Below are 25,170 nucleotides of genomic sequence, written 5' to 3'. Positions count from 1 at the left end.
GCAGATAGATTTTTCACAGCAGGTTAATTTACAGACCTTTAACACACACACACACACACACACACAAGGTTAATGTCCCATCATGCAGTCTGAGCGGCTGCTCGGTCGGATTGAATCTGCTTCATAAATCCACATTTAGAAATTTAGAGAAACTTTATTGATCCACAGCTCTTTGACGGAACATTGTCTGTGTGATTGACAGGTGTGTGTGTGTGTGTGTGCGTGTGCGTGTGTGTGTGTGGTAATCAGCAGTAAGTGTGTTTCTGGATGGAGACGATCAGCTGCCTGCAGCCGATCAATACAGACAATGGAGAGATCTAACAGGTGTGTGTGTGTGTGATTATGTAAATGTTTGTTTATACAAACAGTGTGTGTGTGTGTCTGTCTGTCAGGTGCACTTCCTTTCAGACAATTTAGAGTTTTGGGCTCAAACTGAGGTCAACACACACACATACACACATACACACATACACACGGGTTGAGTTTCAGAGTCTAAGTGTGTCAGTAAAATGATCTGATAATAACACACACACACACACACACTTTCCTATCAGTCACTACAGTGTGAAGATATTAATATGTATATAAAGAACAGCTGTAATATAATGAAGGGACTTTTATTATTTTTCTGCATGAAGAACAATCTCCAATATTATTTTTATGTAATTTCTTTAATTATAATAAATTAATATTTTAATATTTTACTTCACTACTTCGTGTACTACCTGCAGTGTTTTTATATTTTCATGAACTGCTGAAGTTTAATTTGTGTTTTGGTGTCTTTCCGTGCTGCGTTCAGGGACTGTGCACACGCATTAAACCGCTCAATGCAGACTAGTGAGCGACATTGAAAGCAGCTCAGGCTTCCATTGATTTCTGTTTTCCACCCGAAGAACAACAAAGTGCTTCTGGCGCAGCGCCGCTCCCAACCTCCAACATCCGTCACACAGGAGGAGGAGTGTTATGTTCAGTTTAATATTTAAAAATATCCTTAGACACTTTCACCAAAACTTCTGTATCTTATAATCACAACATACATTTAAGGAGGAGGAAGAGGAGGAATCAGCTGATTGGTTCTTCTGCAGACGATGAAAAACCTCGACCTCATATAATTGTGTTAGCCTAGCTTAGCACAAAGACTGTAAGCAGGGGTAAACTGTTAGCCTAGCTTAGCACAAAGACTGGAAGTAGAGAGATACTGTTAGCCTAGCTTAGCACAAAGACTAAGCAGAGGGAAATTGTTAGCCTAGCTTAGCACAAAGACTGGAAGCAGAGGGAAACTGTTAGCCTAGCTTAGCACAAAGACTGGAAGCAGAGGGAAACTGTTAGCTTAGCTTAGCACAAAGACTAAGCAGAGGGAAACTATTAGCCTAGCTTAGCACAAAGACTAAGCAGAGGGAAACTGTTAGCCTAGTTTAGCACAAAGACTAAGCAGAGGGAAACTGTTAGCCTAGCTTCACTGGATCGATGTGGATTCAAAGTGTTTGTCAGACGAACATCGGAGCAGCGTGTGAAGCCTCATGTATCGATCAGCTGCTCTGCTGGGAACCAATCAGCTCCCAGTGTGTGTAAGTGAATTAAACTGTGTGTGTGTAGGCCCCCAGGGCTTAATGAAGTAGGAGGTTACAGCTGAGGCTCTGTAGGGAGGATCGATCAGAGGGAGAGAGTGGGGGAGGAAGGGGAGACAGAGACACTCTCTGCCTCGCACTTCACATCAGCAGATAAGAGAGAAAAAGAGAAGACACGAGAGAAGAGAAGAAAAGACGAGAGAAGAGAAGAAAAGACGAGAGAAGAGAAGAAGAGACGAGAGAAGAAGAGACGAGAGAAGAGGAGACGAGAGAGGAAGTGAAGGAAAATGGAGATTAACAGAAAAACTTGAGAAAACAAACCAGGAGCAGGGCCTTTATTTTGAAATGTTGTTTTGTTTTTTTGTTTTAATAACTTCAGCAGATTTGTTTTAATTTGTGCAATCACGATGGCACGTTACCCGGTGACGGTGTTGATGCTCGGGGTCGTTATGGCGATGATGGTAACCCGGGTGAACGCAGTGCGAGTGGTGAGCGGTGAGTTAAGAAAATAAAATGTAAAATAATTCTTTGTTTTTCCTTTAAAATTATCTTTATTACTTTACAGGATTCTTAATGAACAGTGAGTTCATCTCATATGAAGTGGTTTCAATGGGTTTTGTTTTTAGTCTCAGGGTTGTTTTTTATAATATTAATTTATGGATTTAAGATACTATATAAATTATATTTAAAGCAGTAGTTTTTTTACGAAATACCATTCAACCCATGATTTCATTTATACTATAAAAGGGAAAATTTCATTTAAAATCCCATAATAATAAATCCATTCAGCCCAAATCTGAGTAAAGCCATTAAACATAAGAGAAAAGAATATAATTCTTCTCTGTTCTATTTTAAACATGTAAATAGTGCCTGAAATACTTTAATTTTACATTTCAGCTGTTTGTTCTGTTATGTTAATGTAATATTAATGTTAATGTTTGTTATATTTAGTTATGTTATGTTTAGTTATGTTAATGTTGTTATGTTTATTTATGTTATGTTTAGTTATGTTATGTTTAGTTATGTTAATGTTGTTATGTTTATTTATGTTATGTTTAGTTATGTTTAGTTATGTTATGTTTAGTTATGTTATGTTTAGTTATGTTTAGTTATGTTATGTTTAGTTATGTTATGTTATGTTTAGTTATGTTAATGTTATGTTTAGTTATGTTATCAAATCAGATCAAATCAAATTTATTTGTATAGCCCAATATCACAAATTATACATTTGTCTCAGTGTGCTTTACAGACTGTACAGGTTACGACATCCTCTGTCCTTAGACCCTCTGTCCTTAGACTCTCTGTCCTTAGACCCTCTGTCCTTAGACCCTCTGTCCTTAGACTCTCTGTCGTTAGACCCTCTGTCCTTAGACTCTCTGTCCTTAGACCCTCTGTCCTTAGACCCTCTGTCTTTAGACCCTCTGTCCTTAGACCCTCTGTCCTTAGACCCTCTGTCTTTAGACCCTCTGTCCTTTGACCCTCTGTCCTTAGACCCTCGCATCGCACAAGGAAAAACTTCCTAAAAGAAACCCCAAAATTAAAGGGGAAAAAATGGAAGAAACCTCAGGGAGAGCAACTGAGGAGGGATCCCTCTCCCAGGACGGACAGACGTGCAATAGATGTCGTGTGTACAGGATAAACAACATAGTACAAATACAACATTTGACAGAGATTATGTTGTGTTGGAAAAAAAAGAAATAGAAAGTTTGGATGAATCCAGGAAAATGTCAATAAGGCTTCCCGGTGTCCAGCAGGACCAGGTCAGCAGGCGCTGTCACGATTCATGATCCTGACGTAAACTTTATCAGTGGCAACCTGCCACATGAGACACAGACACTCCGGATGATGATACCCCGGATGGTGAGTTAGTAACATACATTTACATAAATGCATACAGATAGAGAGGGAGAAGAAGAGAGAGGGATGGGAAGAGAGAGGAAGAGAAGGAGGAGAGCAGGGAGGTGTCCCCCGGCAGTCTAAGCCTATAGCAGCATAACTAGGGGCTGATCCAGGGAAAACCTGAGCCAGCCCTAACTATAAGCTTTATCAAAAAGGAAAGTCTTTAGCCTACTCTTAAATGTGGAGAGTGTGTCTGCCTCCCGAACACAAACTGGAAGCTGGTTCCACTGGAGAGGAGCTTGATAGCTGAAGGCTCTGGCTCCCATTGTACTCTTAGAGACTCTAGGAACCACAAGTAACCCTGCAGTCTGGGAGCGCAATGCTCTAGTTGGTTTATAAGGTACTATGAGATCTTTAAGATATGCTGGAGCCTGACCATTAATTGATTTGTAAGTCAGGAGAAGGATTTTGAATTCTATTCTGTATTTTACCGGGAGCCAGTGCAGAGCAGCTAATACAGGAGTAATATGATCCCGTTTCCTTGTTCTTGTCAATACACGTGCCGCTGCATTTTGGATCAACTGAAGAGTCTTAAGCGACTTTTTGGGACAACCTGATAACAATGAGTTGCAGTAATCCAGCCTTGAAGTAACAAATGCATGGACTAGTTTTTCTGCATCATTTTGAGACAGGATGTGTCTTATTTTTGCAATGTTACGTAGATGAAAGAAGGCAGTCCTTGAGATTTGTTTTATGTGGGAGTTAAATGACAGATCTTGATCAAAGATGACGCCAAGATTCCTTACAGTGGTGCTGGAGGCCAAATTAATGCCATCCAGAGCTTCTATGTCATTAGAAAATGCGTTTCGGAGGCGTTTAGGGCCAAGTATAATAACTTCAGTTTTGTCTGTGTTTAACATCAAAAAGTTGCAGGACATCCAAGTTGTTATGTCCTTAAGGCTTGAAGTTTAGCCAATTGATTGGTTTCATCTGGTTTAATTGATAGATATAATTGGGTATCATCCGCATAACAATGAAAGTTTATAGAGTGGTTCCTTATAATATTGCCCAAAGGAAGCATATATAAGGTGAATAGAATCGGTCCAAGTACAGAACCCTGCGGAACTCCAAGACTGACTTTGGCTGTCATGGAGGATTTATCGTTAACAAGTACAAATTGAGATCGCTCAGATAAATAGGACTTGAACCAGCTTAGTGCGGTTCCTTTTATGCCAACACAATGTTCCAGTCTCTGTAGTAGAATGTTCTGATCAACAGTGTGGAAAGCAGCACTGAGGTCTAACAAGACAAGAACAGAGACAAGTCCTTTGTCTGATGCCAATAGAAGGTCATTGGTAACTTTCACCAGTGCCGTCTCTGTGCTATGATGAACTCTAAATCCAGATTGAAAAACCTCAAATAAACTATTATTATGTAAAAAGTCACACAACTGTTTTGCGACTGCTTTCTCAAGGATTTTAGCGAGAAAGGGAAGGTTAGATATCGGCCTATAGTTGGCTAAAACCTCTGGATCAAGACTAGGCTTTTTAAGAAGTGGTTTTATTACAGCTACTTTAAAGGATTTTGGTACGTAGCCAGATAATAGAGACAGGTTGATCATATTTAATAACGAGGTGTTAATTAAGGGTAAAACTTCTTTAAACAGTTTAGTTGAATCGGGTCTAAAAGACAGGTTGATGGTTAGACGATGAGATTGTTGAAGTTAGTTGGTTAAGGTTGATTGGAGTAAAACAGTCTAGATATATTTCAGGAGTTACAGATGTTTTTAAGGTTCTGGAGGTTGAAGTTAAGTCATTACTGATTGAGGTCAGGGAGGAGATTAATTTAGTCTCTAATAATTATAATTTTATGGTTAAAGAAGCTCATGAAGTCGTCACTACTGAGAGATATAGGAACAGAAGGCTCTGTAGAGATGTGACTCTCTGTCAGCCTCAGTGCTGAACAGAAACCTGGGGTTGTTCTTATGTTCTTCTATTAAGGAAGAGTAATAAGCTGCTCTGCATTACGGAGAGCCTTCTTATACATTTTAAGATGATCTAACCAGACTAAACGAGATTCTTCCAATTTAGTGGAACGCCATTTACTTTCAAGATTTCTCGACTTTTGTTTTAGTTTGCGGATTTGTAAATTAAGCCGGAGCTTTCTTTTTCTGTTTTATAATCTTCTTCTTTAGAGGAGCGACAGAGTCGAGTGTTATTCGCAGTGAGGCTGCAGCGCTATCAACAAGATGATTAATTTGGGAGGGACTAAAGTTAGCATTGGAGTCCTCTGTTATATTGATATTGAGTCCTGGTGTTGAATTAAGTGCTGATGGAATCACTTCCTTAAATTTAGTCACAGCACTTTCAGATAAACATCGAGCGTAGGATGTTCTGCCTGCTGGCTTGTAGTCCAGTAACAGGACTTCAAAAGTTATTAAAAATGGTCTGATAAAAGAGGATTATGTGGACACACTAATAAACTTTCAATTTCAACACCATATCCCAGAACAAGGTCCAGAGTGTGGTTTAAACAGTGAGTTGGTTCATGTACATTCTGACTGAACCCAGTGAATCTAATATTGAGATAAATGCATTATTAAGGCTCACTATCAACATCCACATGAATATTAAAGTCACCTACAATAATTACTTTATCTGTTTTAAGGACTAAACTTGATAAAAGTTCTGAGAGTTCAGATAGAACTTCAGAATACAGACCAGGAGGGCGGTACACAGTAACAAATAAAACTGGCTTTATTGTTTCCATGTTGGGTTTGAGAGCGTAAGAACAAGGCTTTCAAAAGAGTTATAGTTTAGTTTAGGATTAGGATTGATCAAGAGGTTTGAGTCAAATATGGCCGCAGCTCCACCTCCTCGGCCAGTACCTCGAGGAATGTGAGTATTAATATGACCAGGTGGAGTGGATTCATTTAGACTGACATATTCTTCATGTCTCAGGTTTCAGTGAGACAAAATAAATCAATCTTATTATCTGATATTAAATCATTTACCAATCCAGCTTTCGTTGATAAAGATCTGATGTTTAAGAGCCCACATTTAATGTTTCGATTTAGTTGCACTTTTGCAGCGGTGGTGTTTATTTTAATTAGGTTTTCATGTATAACTCCTCTTCTGTTAACCATAGACTTGATTAGTTTCAGTGGTCGTGGGGCAGACACATGGGGATTTGAGTGGGTGACTGCCCGGAAAGAAGCACAGAGAAGTGTGTAAGACTGCAACTCTGTCTCCTGGTCTCAACTCTGGGTTGTCATGGATTAGGTCCACTAATAGACTTTGTAATATTATTGGATATGAGATCTGCTCCAGCCAAAGTAGGATGGATGCCGTCACTCCTAATCAGACCAGGTCTTCCCCAGAAAGTCCGCCAATTGTCTACGAAGCCCACATCATTATCTGGACACCACGGTGAGAGCCAGCGACGGAATGATGACATGCGGCTAAACATGTCATCATTCAAAAGATTTGGCAGAGGACCAGAGAAAACTACGGAGTCCGACATTGTTTTGGCAAATGTACACACCGACTCCACATTAACTTTAGTACACTCCGATTGACGCAATCGCATGTCATTACCGCCGACGTGAATAACAATCTTACTGTATTTACGTTTAGCCTTAGCCAGCAGTTTCAAATGTGCTTCTATGTCGCCCGCTCTGGCACCAGGAATGCACGTGACTGTCGTCGCTGGTGTCTCAAAATGAACGTATCTCAAAATTGAGCTACCGATAACCAGAGTTGGCTTCTCAGCTGGTGTGTCACTGAGTGGGGAGAATCTGTTAGAAACAGCAAGCGGTTGGTGGTGAACCATGGGCTTCTGATAACACTTCTTTCGGACAGTCACCCAGTCTCCCGGCTGCTCGGGTCCCGCCGGGGACGGCTAACAGGAGATACCACTGGTCGACCCGCACCGACTATAGGGGGCTTGCTAACAGCTACACTTGCTAACCGCTGACTAGCCATGGTGCGGAGCCGCTCATCTATCCCTCTAAAACTCGCCTCCAACCCTGCATATAAACTACATTTAATACACGTACCATTATCACTAAAGGAGGCAGAGCAATAGCTAAACATGAAACACACCGAGCAGGAGAGAGCAGAAGAGGGAGATGCCATCGCTAGCTGCCGAGCTGCAGCAGCTAACGTTAGCAGAGCCGAACGGAGCGTAAAGAATTGAGGATTTAGCGAGAGTCGCTAAGAGAAGGAGGATAAGGAGAGAGTTGTAAGTGCTTAGGAAGTACAAGTATAGGTTTAGATAGATGACAGGTAATTAGCCGATGTGATCAAGAATATAACAACATTAACTGGGTCAAGCTGGAGCTGCCAAAGTATGCTACCAGCAACACAGAAACATTAACAACCGGAAATGACGCGCTTACCGTAACCACGTTATGTTTAGTTATGTTATGTTTAGTTATGTTATGTTTAGTTAATGTTATGTTATGTTTAGTTATGTTATGTTTAGTTAATGTTATGTTATGTTTAGTTATGTTATGTTTAGTTATGTTTAGTTATGTTATGTTTAGTTATGTTATGTTTAGTTAATGTTATGTTTAGTTAATGTTATGTTATGTTTAGATTCAACAGACATTGTAAATTAAAAGGTTTGTTAAGTTTTTACTAACAGGCCGATTTGTCTTTGTTTATTATATAAATCATAAAAATGATCAAACAATAATTTTCCACCTCCCCACCCCTGCAGTAATGCCAGTACCAGGCGGTATTAATGATCTTCGTCAGAGCTCATAATGCGTCACGTAGTCGATAATTTAATAAATCCTGAAGCGACAATTTGAACACAAAGCTCCTTTATTTTCTTCCATTACCTTCCTTTGTTGTAAAACTCTTTGAATAGAAGAGACAGACGGGCTGGGAGAGAGACAGACGGGGTGGGAGAGAGACAGACGGGCTGGGAGAGAGACAGACGGGCTGAGAGAGAGACAGACGGGCTGGGAGAGAGACAGACGGGCTGAGAGAGAGACAGACGGGCTGGGAGAGAGACAGACGGGCTGAGAGAGAGACAGACGGGCTGAGAGAGACAGACGGGCTGAGAGACAGACAGATAGATATGGAGCTTTAAAGCTATGGCTTTAACATAAAGTGATGATGGTGCAGAAGAGAATCCAGCTAATCACTTAAAGTAGCTCTGAGTGTGTGTCGGCTGTTTTAACCAGACTGTGTATTAATCACTGCAGCCATTCACTTAAAACACACACGCACACACACACACGCACACACACACACACACTCAGTGTTTTTAGCTTTTTTCTCAGTGACTTTGCTGAACTGATCTCAGCGTAGTTCGTGTGAACGTGTCTAATATCGTCCAGTAAGGCATCACGTGACGAAGCGTCCTGATTGAACCTAGTCGGCATAAAAAAGTTGAATGTTGACGTTTCTGAACCAAAAATACGTATCGTGCTTGCAGAAACGTAGTTATTGTTGTGAAACGATTGGTTAGGTTTAGGAAACAAAACTTTGTAGCTAAGGTCAGAAAATAGATCATGGTTTGTGTTAAAAATAATAACGTAACAACAGAACTAGCGTGAATAAATAACAATCATCCTTAGCTGACTTTCTTTTTAGTTATATTTTTGGGCTTTTCATGCCTTTATGATAGAATAGTGCAGATTGTGAAAGGGGAGAGAGAGAGGAAACGACATACAGCAAACGCCACAGGTCGGACTCGAACCAGTGGCCGCTGTGGGCAAGGACTAAGCCTTTGTATATGGGACGCCTGTGCTACCGGTTGAGGACGGGTCGGGACGCCCCATTCTTAGCTGACTTTCTAACGTAACATTGCTCGATATACTCCGTCTCTTCCTCTGACCAAATGCAAAAATTTAGATATTTAAGGTATCTCTGGTTTGCTGAAACGTACAATGCCATCATTTTTTCTGCGACCTAATTAGGAATCATGAAAGAAGGGAGCCGCCTAGCTAGCAATTAAGCAAGAGGGAAGTATCCTTAGGAGGAAGCTGTTTACAGAGCACTCAAAAGGAAAGTAATCTAGGATCAAGCAAAAGGGAAACTTCCTCGTCGGGATAAAGAAAGAAGTGTCCTCGTTTGTGGTCGATGAAAAAAAATACTCCTTGTTAGGAATCAACTACGAGGAAGCCTCTTTGTTAGGGATCAAGTACAAAGGAAGCCTCCTAGTCACGATCAAGGAAAAGGAAAGCGTTTTATAGTGGATCACACAAAAACATGCCTTCTAGTTAAGGATAAAGCAAAAAGGAAGAAGCCTCCCAGTTAGGGTTCAAGTACACATAAGCTAGCTTTTTGGGGAACATGCAGGAAGAAAGCCTCCTAGGTAGTGATCAAATAAGAGTGAAGCCTCCTAGTCAAGGATCAAGGAAGAGAAAAGCTTTTTAAGGGGGATCACGCAAGAAAGAAGCCTCCTCATTAGGATCAATCAAACAGAAGCTTACTACTAGTTGAGGCTTAAGGAATGAGATCCCCTGTCAATAAAAAGTGGGCGGGAGTATGACTCTCTCTTTCCCTCTCAGGTCAGACGGTGTGTTTGGGAGGGCCAAAGCGTCCCTGCTATAAGATTGCATATTTTCACGACGTGACGAGCCGTGTTGCATTCAGGGAGGCGCGTCAGGCCTGCGAGATGGACAGAGGGTCGTTGCTCAGCATCGAGAGTCCGGCGGAGCAGACAGACATCGAGAATCTGCTGCAGGTGAGACAGACTACGTGGTCTTCTTCATCTTCTTCTCTTCCCCCTCTCATCTTTCCCTTCTTCCTCCTCGTGCCCAGGAGCTGCGTTCAGGAGCAGTGGGTGGTGCAGAAGGAGGTATAGCGGATGGGGATTTCTGGATCGGTCTGACTCGTGTGGACGGAGTCGATCAGACTCATCCTGAACTCAGCAACACCTTCACTTCCTGTCCACAGCTCTACCACTGGACCGACGGCAGTCTAGCTTCTTTCAGGTGAGTCTATGATTTCTATGGGTTTCTATTTCACCGGCCCCTAGTCTCAGGACCGACCCCCAGTCTCAGGACCGGCCTCTAGTCTCAGGACCGGCCTCTAGTCTCAGGACCGACCCCTAGTCTCAGGACCGGCCTCTAGTCTCAAGACCGGCCTCTAGTCTCAGGACCGGCCCCTACTCTCAGGACCGGCCTCTAGTCTCAGGACCGACCCCTAGTCTCAGGACCGGCATCTAGTCTCAGGACCGGCCTCTAGTCTCAGGACCGGCCTCTAGTCTCAGGACCGGCCTCTAGTCTCAGGACCGACCCCTAGTCTCAGGACCGACCTCTAGTCTCAGGACCGGCCTCTAGTCTCAGGACCGACCTCTAGTCTCAGGACCGGCCTCTAGTCTCAGGACCGGCCTCTAGTCTCAGGACCGACCTCTAGTCTCAGGACCGGCCTCTAGTCTGAGGACCGGCCTCTAGTCTCAGGATCGGCTTTTAGTCTCAGGACCGGCACCTAGTAAAGGGGCGGTTCAGTGGAGGAACCCATGTTACACAAGATACAGGAAGTGACTCTTAGTCTCCTTTCTAACCGTCTCTGGTAATGGATTTAGGAACTGGTACTTTGACGAGCCATCCTGTGGAGGAGAGTCCTGCGTCGTGATGTACCATCAACCAACTGCACTTCCTGGTCTAGGCGGGGCTTATCTCTACCAATGGAACGACGACCGCTGCAACATGAAACACAACTTCATCTGCAAATACGAACCCACAGGTAACACACCTGGAGGGCAGGGCACAGGTAAGCAGGAAAGTCCTTATAAGGTCATAACTTCCACAATACAAATGTCAAGTATAACAGCTCCAGTTATAAATACAGATAATACATTGAACTGTGTGTGTATGTGTGTGTCTGTGTGTGTGTGTGTGTGTGTGTGTGTGTGTGTGTGTGTGTGCTCTCAGAGGCGACTACAGGTGGAGGTGTGGTCAGACAGCCTACAGGCAGCGAGAAAGTCCCCCCCCAGGTGACCATGGCGGGGGCTTCAGGCATGCTGCTGGTGTACGTCATTTTACCCACAATCCCCCTGCTGCTACTCATCCTGGTGGCTTCTGGGACATGCTGTTTCCAGATGCTCAGTAGAAGGTGAGACTGAACTACAGAAACTACAAATACAAAAGTCTTTCTAAAATTGACAATTACTTCGCTTTTTATTGCTGTGTAATATTCGCCTTCTGTGTGAAAGTATTCATGACAAGGATTCTAATAAATAGATTGATGTAAAAATGCATCGCACAGAAAAACACCAGTTCAGACATTAATTATCTTTTAAACGTACAAACATCACATGTGTAGTTCAGACAGGATTGAAAATATTATTTGTATCTCTCTGTTTAATACTGTGTGTTCATATTGTTTCTTAAATAAGGTCCCAGTAACCACTGTTACTGCTGACAATGCAGGGCGTGTGTGTGTGTGTGTGCGTGTGTGCGTGTGCGTGTGTGTGTGTGTGTGTGTGGGGTGCTTACTCAGTGATTATGACAGGTCACACACTCAGATGTCTTGTTAACACGAGATGATTTACAGCTCCTGGCTCACTGCCCTGCTTTAGTGTGTGTGTGTGTGTGTGTGTGTGTGTGTATTTGTGTATTTGTGTGTGTGTGTGTGTGAGTCAATACCTGGCATGAGTTCAGGTGTTTCTGCTGAATCTGGAGCTTTTTCGTTTCTACATTCAGTATAACGTCTGTATGTTTAGTCAGGAGCAGCAAATAACTTTGTCCGGTACTCACAGCCTTTACTGCAGTAAAAGTATAAATATATAATATTAATATATAATATAATATAAATATATAATATAAATATACTCTGTGTAAATGTCTCTCCCTGTAGTTCTCCTCGCACTAAGACGGCCGCCAACGCCGTCCACTCAACCCTGTGGATCTCCGGGACGCCCAAACCAGACCAGGAGGTCTGACCTCATAGTGACCTCACAGTGACCTCACAGTGACCTCACAGTGACATCACAGCGACAGCCAATCATCTTCATCGTGACAGACAGGTGGAGAGTTTATGTTTTGTGTGTGTGTGTGTGTGTGTCGCTCCGCTACAGACCCAGCACCATCTTATGAATCAGAAGTGTTTTTCTTTGAGACTCACAGACTCGTTTCTAAACAAACATCATAATTTATTCACGTGGTCATCGTGCTTCTTGTTAAGACACCAGAATGTTTGCATGAAAATCAAACAGGTGCTGCACATTAATTACTGATGAGTTTGTCTTAAAGTCACATAACGGCTACTCCAACTATCATATCAGTGTTTGCGTTACCGTCATAAATCTGCAGTGTGAAGTGTCTGGGTCAAAGCTGAGAGTTGACAGCCGTGCACTATCATGCAAATGACATGTAACATACACGTGAGCCCTGTGTATGTATATATATGTTTCTATATGTGAGTCATTTTAATGTATTTCTTCTCATTTAAAATCCCTGTTGACCAGGAAACATTAGAAATATAACTCAGTCTCATTCAGTCTGAGTCTGGGGAATTACCAACACTGTAAATGACCTTCGGATTCCTGTCACCATGGAAATGCTTAATACGTGATTGATCAGTTGAACCATCCGCTAAGGAACATCCACACTAACGTGTGCGAGTACTTTGTCATGAATAAAACGCTTTCTGTGACAACCTATCAGCTGCCTCCATTTGTTTGTTTATTTGTGTGTGTATGAAAGAATTGTCCTAAGAAAAGTCATAGTATAGTATGTCGAAAAAGACAGTTTAGTTTCCCAATATTTAACTCATTAAGCCACAGCCAACCATAACATCATTTACAATATATTAAAAAAGTCATTGTATAGTATGTGGTGTATAGTTGGTCATTAAGAAGGGTCAGTATGTCATGTCACAGCTCAAGGCTGGGACAGAAATGTGAGACCAGACGAGTTAATAACTAATAAATACATTTCTTTATTAACACACGGAACAAACGTGAAAGCAGTGTTGGGGAGTAACTAGTAACATGTAGCAAAGTTAAATAACTACATTTCAAAATAACTGTAATTGTCCATTTACCATTAACTTTGATGAAGTAATATAAATAGTTACATAATGTATTACATTTCACAGGTAACCTTCCTAACAGTAGTAATCAGTCATGTAAACGTGTGGATGTCTGAAAATGTTTCCAACAGACAGAAGAAAACAGCAGCCGCGCCCGTGAGGAAAGATAGGTCTCCTTGTGTTGAACTTTTATATCAGGAACCACACCTGACCAGGTGATGCTGACGACCCTCCGCCCTGTAAAACAAAGAAGGAAAAAAACAAAGGACACCTCCACTCAACTGAGAGGAGGTGTCCTCACATAGAAAGTTGTTGTATAGTGTGGCGGAAATAAAGTTGTAGTATAGCGTGTAGAGAAATATTGTTAAAGTCGTAGTATAGCGTGTAGAAAAATATCGTTAAAGTCGTAGAGTGTAGAAAAATATCGTTAAAGTTGTGGTATAGCGTGTAGAAAAATATCGTTAAAGTCGTAGTATAGCGTGTAGAAAAATATTGTTAAAGTCGTAGTATAGCGTGTAGAAAAATATTGTTAAAGTCGTAGAGTGTAGAAAAATATCGTTAAAAAAGTTGTGGTATAGAGTGTAGAAAAATATCGTTAAAAAAGTCGTAGTGTAGAAAAATATCGTTAAAAAAGTCGTATAGTGTAGAAAAATATCGTTAAAGTCGTAGTATAGCGTGTAGAAAAATATCGTTAAAAAAGTTGTAGTATAGTGTAGAAAAATATCGTTAAAGTCGTAGTATAGCGTGTAGAAAAATATCGTTAAAAAAGTTGTAGTATAGTGTAGAAAAATATCGTTAAAGTCGTAGTATAGCGTGTAGAAAAATATCGTTAAAAAAGTCATAGTATAGTGTAGAAAAATACCGTTAAAAAGTTGTGGTATAGCGTGTAGAAAAATATCGTTAAAAAAGTCGTAGTATAGTGTAGAAAAATATCGTTAAAGTCGTAGTATAGCGTGTAGAAAAATATTGTTAAAAAAGTCATATAGTGTAGAAAAATATCGTTAAAAAAGTCGTAGTATAGCGTGTAGAAAAATATTGTTAAAGTCGTAGAGTGTAGAAAAATATCGTTAAAAAAGTTGTGGTATAGCGTGTAGAAAAATATCGTTAAAAAAGTTGTAGTATAGTGTAGAAAAATATCGTAAAAGTCGTAGTATAGTGTAGAAAAATACCGTTAAAGTCGTAGAGTGTAGAAAAATATCATTAAAAAAGTTGTGGTATAGCATGTAGAAAAATATCGTTAAAAAAGTCGTAGTATAGTGTAGAAAAATATCGTTAAAAAAGTCGTAGTATAGCGTGTAGAAAAATATCGTTAAAGTCGTAGTGTAGAAAAATATCGTTAAAGTCGTAGTATAGCGTGTAGAAAAATATCGTTAAAAAAGTCAGTGTAGAAAAATATTGTTAAAAAGGTCGTAGTATAGCGTGTAGAAAAATATCGTTGAAGTCGTAGAGTGTAGAAAAATATCGTTAAAAAAGTCGTAGAGTGTAGAAAAATATCGTTAAAAAAGTCATAGTATAGTGTAGAAAGATATCGTTAAAAAAGTCGTAGTATAGCGTGTAGAAAAATATCATTAAAAAAGTCGTAGTATAGCGTGTAGAAAAATATTGTTAAAAAAAGTCGTAGAGTGTAGAAAAATATTGTTAAAAAAGTCGTAGTATAGCGTGTAGAAAAATATTGTTAAAAAAGTCGTGGTTGGCCTTCAGCTAAATGGCAAGAAAACTGAGTTCATAACATAACATCCCCCCGGACCATCCACCTCTAAAAACAACAAGTTAATGATTTCAAATACCTGGGCTCGTGGGTCAACTCGTCCGACCTTAAAGTGAGGAAGGCGCTTGCATGGAGGGCCCTGAACGGCATGACCTGTGTGTGGAACTCCAACCTCCCCCGACAAATGAAACTCAGCTTCTTCCATGCAACAGTGGAGTCTGTTTTCCTGTATGGCAGTGCATGCTGGACCCTGAAGCCCACCCTGCAGAAATCCCTAGATGGGTGCTACACGAGAATGCTGCGTGTGGTACTTGGCATCAACAAGGATGAGCATGTCACCAACACGCACTTGTATGGGGGGGCGCTAAGGGTGGGTGAGAAAACAGCAGTGAGGAGAATGAGGCTGGCAGGTCACTGCCAGAGACACCAAGAGCTGCCAGCCAGCAAACTTGTGCTGTGGGAGCCAACACACGGGCACCGATCACGAGGGCGTCCCGCAATAACATACGTGGACGTACTCAGGAAAGATGCGGGAGCAGAAAATACTGGCGAGCTAGCCAGATGCACGGAGGATCGGGATGACTGGAAGCACCGATGGAGTATCTAGTAGTATAGCGTGTAGAAAGAAAAGGGTTCTTCATGTTGGACCCTGAACAGAGTTAAAAAACACTTTAAATGTCGTTAAAAATACCTCGTTATAAATCTATTAATCCGATACCTGTCACCATGGAAACCTCATCAGTTACGAACGTCCACAACCTATGTAGGAAGTGGAGGAGAGAGGAAACAAGGAGAGGAGAGAGAGGAGGAAGGAGGAGAGAGGAGAAGGAAACAAGGAGAGGAGGAAGAGAGGAGAAAGGAGGATAGGAAAAAAGGAGAGGAGAGAGGAAACAAAGAGATGAGAGGAAACGAGAGGAGAGGAAACAAGGTGAGAGAGAGGAGGAGAGAGGAAACAAGGAGAGGAGAGGAAACGAGAGGAGAGGAAACAAGGTGAGAGAGAAGGAGAGAGGAAACAAGGAGAGGAGGAGAGAGGATAGGAAACAAGGAGAGAGGAGGAGAGGAAACAAGGAGAGGAGAGGAGGAGGAGAGAAGAAACAAGGAGATGAGGAGAGGAAACGAGAGGAGAGGAAACAAGGCGAGAGAGAGGACGAGAGGAGAGGAAACAAGGAGAGGAGAGAGAGAGGACGAGAGGAGAGGAAACAAGGAGAGGAGAGGAGGAGAGAGGATAGGAAACAAGGAGAGAGGAGGAGAGGAAACAAGGCGAGAGAGAGGAGGAGAGAGGAAACAAGGAGAGAGAGAGAGGACGAGAGGAGAGGAAACAAGGAGAGGAGAGAGAGGACGAGAGGAGAGGAGAGGAGGAGAGAGGATAGGAAACAAGGAGAGGAGAGAGGATAGGAAACAAGGAGAGAGGAGGAGGAGGAGGAGAGGAAACAAGGAGAGGAGAGAGAGAGAGAGAGAGAGAGAGAGGAGAAAGGAGGATAGGAAAAAAGGAGAGAGGAAACAAAGAGATGAGAGGAGAGGAAACGAGGAGAGGAAACAAGGTGAGAGATGAGAGGTGAGAGAGGAGGAGAGGAAACAAGGAGAGGAGAGAGAGGACGAGAGGAGAGGAAACAAGGAGAGGAGGAGAGGAGAGGAGGAGGAGAGAGGATAGGAAACAAGGAGAGAGGAGGAGGAGAGGAAACAAGGAGAGGAGAGAGGAGAGGAGGAGGAGAGAAGAAACAAGGAGATGAGAGAGAGGACGAGAGGAGAGGAAACAAGGAGATGAGAGAGGAGAGGAGGAGGAGAGAGGTTAGGAAACAAGGAGAGGAGAGAGGAGGATAGGAAAAAAGGAGAGGAGAGAGGAAACAAAGAGATGAGAGGAGAGGAACGAGAGGAGAGGAAACAAGGTGAGAAAGAGGAGGAGAGGAAACAAGGAGAGGAGAGAGGACGAGAGGAGAGGAAACAAGGAGAGGAGAGAGGAGGAAGGAGGAGGAGAGAGGAGAAGGAAACAAGGAGAGGAGAGAGGAGGAAGGAGGAGGAGGAGAGGAGAAGGAAACAAGGAGAGGAGGAAGGGAAGGGGAGGAGTAGAGAAGAAAGGAGAGGAAACGAGAGGAAAGGAAAACAAGGTGAGAGGAGGAGGAGAGGAAAGAAGGAGAGGTGAGAGGAGGAGGAGAGGCAAGAAGGAGAGGATAGAGGAGGAGAGGAAAGAAGGAGAGGATAGAGGAGGAGAGGAAAGAAGGAGAGGAGAGAGGAGGAGAGGAAACAAGGAGAGGAGAGGAGGAGAGAGGATAGGAACAAGGAGAGAGGAGGAGAGGAAAACAAGGCGAGAGAGAGGAGGAGAGAGGAAACAAGGAGAGGAGAGAGAGAGGACGAGAGGAGAGGAAACAAGGAGAGGAGAGAGAGGACGAGAGGAGAGGAGGAGAGAGGATAGGAAACAAGGAGAGGAGGAGAGAGGATAGGAAACAAGGAGAGAGGAGGAGGAGGAGGAGAGGAAACAAGGAGAGGAGAGAGAGAGAGAGAGAGGAGAAAGGAGGATAGGAAAAAAGGAGAGAGGAAACAAAGAGATGAGAGGAGAGGAAACGAGGAGAGGAAACAAGGTGAGAGATGAGAGGTGAGAGAGGAGGAGAGGAAACAAGGAGAGGAGAGAGAGGACGAGAGGAGAGGAAACAAGGAGAGAGAGGTGAGGAGAGAGAGGAGAGGAAACAAGGAGAGGAGAGAGAGGACGAGAGGAGAGGAAACAAGGAGAGGAGAGAGGATAGGAAACAAGGAGAGAGGAGGAGGAGAGGAAACGAGGAGAGAGGAGAGGAGGAGGAGAGAAGAAACAAGGAGATGAGAGAGAGGACGAGAGGAGAGGGAAACAAGGAGATGAGAGAGGAGAGGAGGAGGAGAGAGGTTAGGAAACAAGGAGAGGAGAGAGGAGGATAGGAAAAAGGAGAGGAGAGAGGAACAAAGAGATGAGAGGAGAGGAAACGAGAGGAGAGGAAACAAGGTGAGAAAGAGGAGGAGAGGAAACAAGGAGAGGAGAGAGAGGACGAGAGGAGAGGAAACAAGGAGAGGAGAGAGGAGGAAGGAGGAGGAGAGAGGAGAAGGAAACAAGGAGAGGAGGAAGGGAAGGGGAGGAGTAGAGAAGAAGGAGAGGAAACGAGAGGAAACGAGAGGAAAGGAAACAAGGTGAGAGGAGGAGGAGAGGAAAGAAGGAGAGGTGAGAGGAGGAGGAGAGGAAAGAAGGAGAGGAGAGAGGAGGAGAGGAAAGAAGGAGAGGAGAGAGGAGGAGAGGAAACAAGGAGAGGAGAGGAGGAGAGAGGATAGGAAACAAGGAGAGAGGAGGAGGAGAGGAAACAAGGAGAGGAGAGAGAGAGAGAGAGAGAGAGAGAGAGAGAGAGAGAGAGAGAGAGAGAGAGAGAGAGAGAGAGCTATATGGAAACCGCCCCACACACGGTGAGCCCCCCTCCAAAGCAATAACCCTAGAGGAAACAAGGAGAGGCGGTAGACTCTACATGCTGAGGATCACGTGAGAAAAAGAACCGTTTGTTAGTTTCTGACGTCTTTAATTCTCCTTTAAAAATCGAAACAATTTGGGGAAATTGATATTTGATCTCAGATGTGTCGCAGCGTTCCAACAGAACGTAGAACAAGAACCCGTTTCACTGTCAGCAGAACCTAAGGAGGTTCTGCAAATTTCTGCCAACGTTACCAATGTTGTTGTGGCAGAACGAGGACACGTGGTCTGTTTGAGTTTCATCAGCGTTAACGTTCAAAGTTGAGAAGAAATGCGGGGGGGGTGTTCAGGTGACGAGCTGCTGAACGGCGTCCGTGTCGTCGCTCGCCGCTGCCTCACAGCCTTCAGCTGCGGCGTCCACAGCCACCACAGTCTCTTCCTGTTTGTAGGTCAGAGCGGGCGTCATGTCGTCATCAAACAGGATGGGCGGAGCTTCCTCTGCGGGTGACTTCCCCACGCCATGCATGCGCTTCCTGTGCTGCTGCAGGTTCCCACGGCGGTTGAAGCATGCGGTGCAGAGGTCGCAAGCGAACGGCCGCTCCCCGGTGTGGATGATGACGTGCCTGGCGAGCTGCGAGCGGCACTTCTTGTCTTTGCCGCAGATGTGGCAGACGAAGGTCTGTGGCGGCCGCGCTCCGTTGGCGTGGACGACCTCGCGGTGTCTCTTCAGGTGGCTGAGGCGTCTGAAGCTGCGGCTGCAGAAGTCGCAGCCATACGGTCGATTCTCGCTGTGGATCAGCGAGTGGCTCGACAGCAGAGACCTGAACTTGAAAACTTTGCTGCAGATCGAGCACGGGAACGTCTTCGCCGACGATGTGCTCTTCCTGCGCCCAATGGCGTGCGCCGCCTCGTTGACTCGGACCCTCAGGTGGACGCGTACGTGGTGCTGCTTCAGGCAAATGGCGCGCTGGAAGCTGCGCAGACAGATACCGCAGCGGTGAGGTTTGTCCCCCGAGTGGATACGGGAGTGTGCGGAGAGCAACGCTTCAGACTTTAGTCGTTTCCCGCAGACGCTGCAGGTGAACGACGTGTTGGGCGGCAGGTTCTCCTCGCCGTTCCGCCGGTTGGCGTGGACCAGGATCTTGTGGCGCTTCAGCTGGTACTGACGGCCAAACTTACGTCCGCAGATGTCGCAGAGGTGCGGCCGCTCTCCGGTGTGCGTCTGGAAGTGCACGGCCAGCTGCGACCGGCACTTAAACTCTTTGCCGCAGAAGTCGCAGAGCAGCGAGCTCGCCTGCTGAGGCTCTGCGCCGCCATCCACGTGGACGATCTTCTTGTGGTGCTCCAGGTCGTTGGTCCTCATGTAGGCTTTGGGGCAGAGGTCGCAGCGGTACGGTTTCACGCCCGAATGGATGACCTCATGAGTCTTCAGCCGGGACCGGCAGCTGAAGGTCTTCCCGCAGGCGGCGCACAGCCACGCCTGCACCTCGCGCTGCTTCTCCAGCTTGGCGACGCCGTTAGGGTGCAGCCGGTTCAGGTGGTGCTGCAGGTTGTCGCGGCGGTTGAAGCGCAGCTCACACAGGTGGCAGGCGAACGGCTTCTTCCCCGTGTGGATGAAGGAGTGTCGGGCCAGGCTCGCCTTGTTCTTCATCACTTTACCGCACACCTCACACATGGTGATTTCCGGCTCCAGCTTCACCGCCAACAGAGGTGCATGCTGGGACTCTGAGTCCGGCTGGACATCCTCGAGAGCCGAGGCAGACGGGGGGGAGTCGTCTGTTCGGGGCGCAGATATAAGAGAGTAAAGAGTTAAAACTTTATAATACAACTGAATTATTAAACTGATGCAGGTCAAAGAGTCAAATTCACTCAAAGATATAAAAAAATAAACAGGAATAAAATACAAATAATTGTTATCACCAATTAAAATACAATAATTAAATCAACTTAAAATATAAATTATATTATTATAAATATAAAATATTTGTATCTATTTTTCTGCCAAATAAAACCATATAAAAAAATATTAGAAGACATTTCATAACAATTTAAAATTAATATTTAATTTCTTTGAAAATATAAAAAATACAATCATAAATGAATAAAGTAATAAATGTGCATATAAATGCATTTATACACACGACATCTATCACAGTCTGTCCGTCCTGGAGAGGGTCAGAGGGTTTAAGGAAAGAGGGTCTAAAGACAGAGGGTGTAAGGACAGAGGGTCTAAGGACAGAGGGTCTAAGGACAGAGGGTCTAAGGACAGAGGGTGTAAGGACAGAGGGTCTAAAGACAGAGGGTGTAAGGACAGAGGGTCTAAAGACAGAGGGTGTAAGGACAGAGGGTCTAAAGACAGAGGGTCTAAAGACAGAGGGTCTAAAGACAGAGGGTCTAAAGACAGAGGGTGTAAGGACAGAGGGTCTAAGGACAGAGGGTCTAAAGACAGAGGGTCTAAAGACAGAGGGTCTAAGGACAGAGGGTCTAAGGGTCTAAGGACAGAGGGTGTAAGGACAGAGGGTCTAAGGACAGAGGGTGTAAGGACAGAGGGTCTAAGGACAGAGGGTCTAAGGACAGAGGGTCTAAGGACAGAGGGTCTAAAGACAGAGGGTCTAAGGACAGAGGGTGTAAGGGCAGAGGGTCTAAGGACAGAGGGTGTAAGGACAGAGGGTCTAAGGACAGAGGGTCTAAGGACAGAGGGTCTAAAGACAGAGGGTCTAAAGAGAGAGGGTCTAAGGACAGAGGGTGTAAGGGCAGAGGGTGTAAGGGCAGAGGGTCTAAGGACAGAGGGTGTAAGGACAGAGGGTCTAAGGACAGAGGGTCTAAGGACAGAGGGTCTAAGGACAGAGGGTCTAAGGACAGAGGGTCTAAAGACAGAGGGTCTAAAGACAGAGGGTCTAAAGACAGAGGGTGTCGTATGTACAGTCTGTAAACACAGACAAATGTGTAATTTGCGATGTTGTATAAACACATTTCTAAAATAGAAAATTTTAAAAAAGCAAAAAATATCTTACTTCTATTTTATTTATTTACAATAAATAAAATATAAATAAATATAGTACTTCTTCTAAAAAAAAATATTTTTTTGTGTATTTGATGATATTTGAAGTTTTGGTTCCTCACTCACCTCCATCAGGTGGAGTCCAGGTGGGGTCCCCTGTGTCCTCCTCCACCACCACCTCCTCCTCCTCCTCCTCCTCCTCCTCCTCCTCCTCCTCCTCCTCCTCCTCGTGGGGGTTAGTAACAAGGGACACACGGCGGTGGCGACGCGTAGCAAGACTTTGTTTGGCAGTGTTGGACCGCTGAAGCCTCCTCTGGGACCTGGAGGGTTTGATAGTTCTGGTTCTGGTGCGGTTGGTGGTGCAGTGCTGCAGAAGGGCCCCCCCGTCAGGTCCATCCGGTCTGACTGCAAAACACTGTAGCAGCATTTCAGAAGAACCTGCAGACAGAAAGCTTTGCAACTTAATCCAGATGTACTGCATATCTGTACGTATATCTGTACACGTCCACGTGTCGAGTTCTGTTTGTTTTCTATATTTGAGTTTCTTGTACACGTTTTTTATTTTAATAGTTTTTTTCTCAATATTTGCTTATTTTTCCTTTTAGTTTCTCTTACTGTGCTAAGGTGTGTGTGTGTGTGTGTGTCTCTCTCACCTGTGTGTCTCCAGCTGAGGTCGACCTGGACAGCAGCGTCTCTCCTCTCTGCTGAGTCGCTCTGGCAGCCCACCTCCCTCCTCCCCCCGTCCTCTGGACTCTCCCACTGGCAGCCCACCTCCCTCCTCCTCCCCCCCCCCACCCCCCTCTCTCAGCAGGAACACACAGAGCTGCTCTTCTGCAGGAGGCTCCAGGAGTCCAGACGACATCTCTGCAACAGAAAGACGTGTTTATCTGTGTTCGCCCCCCGCATGCAGCTTCATGGAGCAAATGTTTAGTGCGTCTGCATTTCAGTTGTAGAAGTAACTAAAGTCGTATTCTTATAGCTGCACGAGAACATAACTTTATAATTTACTACAATAAGTTAGTGAACTTTGTTTTAAATGATTTGTCTGCACACTAAACCACAGAAACAATTTGACCTTTATTGTATGAAAGCAATAATTTAAATAAATAATTAAATGAAAGCTATCATCTGGTATTTATGATTTAAATTATACATGATTAAATAAAAAGTGTTTTAAGGGAAATATTATCTAGACAGACATTAGTGCAGGGCAATATAAACATGTCTATAGTATATATTTATATTTTAAAATATAATTTCACTTATATCATTGAATGAGAAAGTGTACAAAAATAGACTTTAATAAGGTTATTTAGAATATGCATTTAGTAAATAACATGCTATAGACTAATATATATCGTTATCCAGATATGAAATTACCTATAAAGAATAATAATAATAATAATAATAATAATAATAATAACATCGGAAGAGAAGATTTTGGTCATAATAGAAATTATGTTTTTATTTTATTTGGAAGGTTTTATATCCATACATCAAGTGAAAGGAAACTTAATATTAGGTTCAAGCAGGAATTATATTATATTTACTTTGGAGCACTAAAAAGGACCGAAAGCCAGCAGGACTATATTTATCTACAATGCCTTAAAACATATTTTAAAGTTAAATGTAAATAATTTTCTTCTTATTGTTTTTGTTGTTAATAATTATTTCTTCGTGTAGCTTTGAATAATAAATAAACAAAATATTCTCAAATATGATTTGTTTGTAGCGGTGTCCAGTGAGATTCCTTAAAAGTCAACTTTTCATGAGTTTCTCAGAAGAAAAGTATTTTTAAAGACTTTATTTATTTACCGTCACATAGCGCTCACATGCTAACTGTAGCGCAATGCTAACACCAGCTAGCCACATAAACCTGGCAGATACAAACTAAAGTGTCCATTTTACCTGCGAGCTGAGCGGCTCAGAAGGAGCGCGAGGAGGGTTTAGTGTCCGGGGGGGTTTTAATCACACAAATCTAACAAAGTTAACTGATTTAACTGACTTAACAACAAACCACCGCCGAAACGACAGGCCGCACCGGAAACACTTCTTCTTCTTCTTCTGCTGCTTCCTTCTTCTGCTCTTCAGTTTCCGGCAGGATGTAGCCAGAGGCGAAGTGATGCTGCCCCCTGCAGGTCAAACTGTAATTCACAGATATTTCAATTAAACTGCACCAGCTCATTAAGATTTACACATATTTTATTCTATAAAATAATATAATATAAAATAGTGAAACAAGTCACAACATTTGTTCTAGAACCTAAATATATTTAGTTTCCTGTGATATAAAAGATGTTCTGCATTAGTGATAAATGATACATCTTTTTTATTATTTAGTTATTTTTTATGTTGATGGCCTAATTGATTTATCTAATAATGAATTCAGCTCTATCAAATAGTTTCCTTTAAATATAACCATATTACTTAGGTTTAGTTTTTTAGTATAACTTAATTATACATATTACAGGATAAAGAAAACTACATTTTATGATAAAAACATTATAAGTGCGATTGAAGTTTATACTAATAATTTAAACGAAGATTTAAAAATAAATAATTTACATGTATATATAAAATATACATGTTTAAATGACATTACAAATATAAAATATACATGTATATATTAAATATTCAAATATTAAATATACATGTCTATATAATAATATATAAGTATTATATAATATATAATACACACACACACACACCAGTTGAAGAGTGTATACATATTTTTATTTGCAGTATTTTATAATCATACAACATAAATAAAAGCTTTCATTACAATAATGTTCTCGCAGCACCAGAGCCGTACGTCCACAGAGTCGTATATATAACCAGAATTACATCAAAACCACAACCGAACATATCATAGCATCAGGCTGCTAACGAGGACGGACTCCAGAGAATAAGTACGCAGGAAGTGATGTCACGTTTCATGTGGAGGGAGCACACAGACTCCCTTTAAAAAACAGCTTTTTTAAATGTGCTTTGAGTAATTGGGCGTACCGCGTACACACCCGTCACCATCTAGTTCTAATGGAAACATGTGCTCCTATTCTTCACCAAGGAAGAAACAGGAGCTTTAAAATGACTATTTTCTCTTTAAATAAGCGCTGAGCTGGATTTTATTCATGCCGGTGTGAAGAGTGCTTCATGTGGATTTAGAAACTAAAGTGTTACATTTGAGAGGGGAGTTTGGTGTGCGGTAGAATGAGGGTTTGATATGAAATATATTCTCGCAATCACAAAATACTTTCACGTTATTACGAAATATTACCTCCTTTTCACGGATTTCTTTCTCTCGTAATGATGTCATATTTTCTCTTAATCACGAAATAATTTCACAAATGAAATATTTTGAACGTGTTAATGTGTGAGCGTGAATGTGTGAATGTGTTAATGTGTTAATGTGAATGAGTCAATTCATGAGAGTGTTAATGTGTGAGAGTGTGAACGTGTGAATGTGAGAGTGTGAATGTGTGAGTGTGAATGTGTTAATGTGAGAGTGTGAATGTGTGAGTGTGAGTGTGAATGTGTTAATGTGAGAGTGTGAATGTGTGAATGTGAATGAGTTAATTCATGAGAGTGTTAATGTGTGAGAGTGTGAATGTGTTAATGTGAGAGTGTGAATGTGTGAATGT

At 42.8% G+C, this 25,170-nt stretch overlaps 2 protein-coding genes and 1 long non-coding RNA gene across 3 annotated transcripts; 1 reads left to right on the top strand and 2 right to left on the bottom strand.

The window, feature by feature from the left end:
* Nucleotides 1–1,404: 1,404 nt before the first annotated feature.
* On the top strand, nucleotides 1,405–13,022 carry chodl (chondrolectin). The gene is made up of 6 exons (XM_029427291.1): nucleotides 1,405–2,063; nucleotides 9,934–10,109; nucleotides 10,187–10,359; nucleotides 10,953–11,140; nucleotides 11,302–11,482; nucleotides 12,227–13,022. Exons 1-6 carry the CDS (start codon nucleotides 1,976–1,978, stop codon nucleotides 12,309–12,311), a joined length of 891 nt encoding a protein of 296 aa, XP_029283151.1. The 5' UTR covers nucleotides 1,405–1,975; the 3' UTR covers nucleotides 12,312–13,022.
* A 263-nt stretch (nucleotides 13,023–13,285) lies between these two features.
* On the bottom strand, nucleotides 13,286–15,251 carry LOC115005465 (uncharacterized). The gene is made up of 2 exons (XR_003831951.1): nucleotides 15,190–15,251; nucleotides 13,286–13,639 (listed from the first exon to the last, which is right to left on the bottom strand). It is a non-coding gene; the product is annotated as an uncharacterized LOC115005465 (long non-coding RNA).
* Nucleotides 15,252–18,440: 3,189 nt separating this feature from the next.
* Nucleotides 18,441–23,609, bottom strand: LOC115005463 (zinc finger protein 708-like). The gene is made up of 4 exons (XM_029427289.1): nucleotides 23,438–23,609; nucleotides 22,183–22,393; nucleotides 21,656–21,967; nucleotides 18,441–20,304 (listed from the first exon to the last, which is right to left on the bottom strand). Exons 3-4 carry the CDS (start codon nucleotides 21,954–21,956, stop codon nucleotides 18,875–18,877), a joined length of 1,731 nt encoding a protein of 576 aa, XP_029283149.1. The 5' UTR covers nucleotides 21,957–21,967; nucleotides 22,183–22,393; nucleotides 23,438–23,609; the 3' UTR covers nucleotides 18,441–18,874.
* Nucleotides 23,610–25,170: the final 1,561 nt, after the last annotated feature.

Source organism: Cottoperca gobio, unplaced genomic scaffold (genome assembly GCF_900634415.1).
Source record: "Cottoperca gobio unplaced genomic scaffold, fCotGob3.1 fCotGob3_309arrow_ctg1, whole genome shotgun sequence".
Taxonomy (NCBI): Eukaryota; Metazoa; Chordata; class Actinopteri; order Perciformes; family Bovichtidae; genus Cottoperca; species Cottoperca gobio.
The sequence above is the reverse complement of the archived record's forward strand: the minus strand, read 5'-3'. Positions and strand labels throughout refer to the sequence as shown.

What these genes read in the sequence shown, in the direction of transcription:
- chodl (XM_029427291.1), top strand. Translation starts at nt 1,976, where the DNA reads ATGGCACGTTACCCGGTGACGGTGTTGATGCTCGGGGTCGTTATGGCG. An exon ending in ACATCGAGAATCTGCTGCAG is followed by an intron (nt 10,110 to 10,186) that starts GTGAGACAGACT and finishes CCTCGTGCCCAG; the next exon opens with GAGCTGCGTTCAGGAGCAGT. An exon ending in GGCAGTCTAGCTTCTTTCAG is followed by an intron (nt 10,360 to 10,952) that starts GTGAGTCTATGA and finishes TAATGGATTTAG; the next exon opens with GAACTGGTACTTTGACGAGC.
- LOC115005463 (XM_029427289.1), bottom strand. Translation starts at nt 21,956, where the DNA reads ATGCTGCTACAGTGTTTTGCAGTCAGACCGGATGGACCTGACGGGGGG. An exon ending in CTGGACTCCACCTGATGGAG is followed by an intron (nt 20,305 to 21,655) that starts GTGAGTGAGGAA and finishes CGCCCCGAACAG; the next exon opens with ACGACTCCCCCCCGTCTGCC.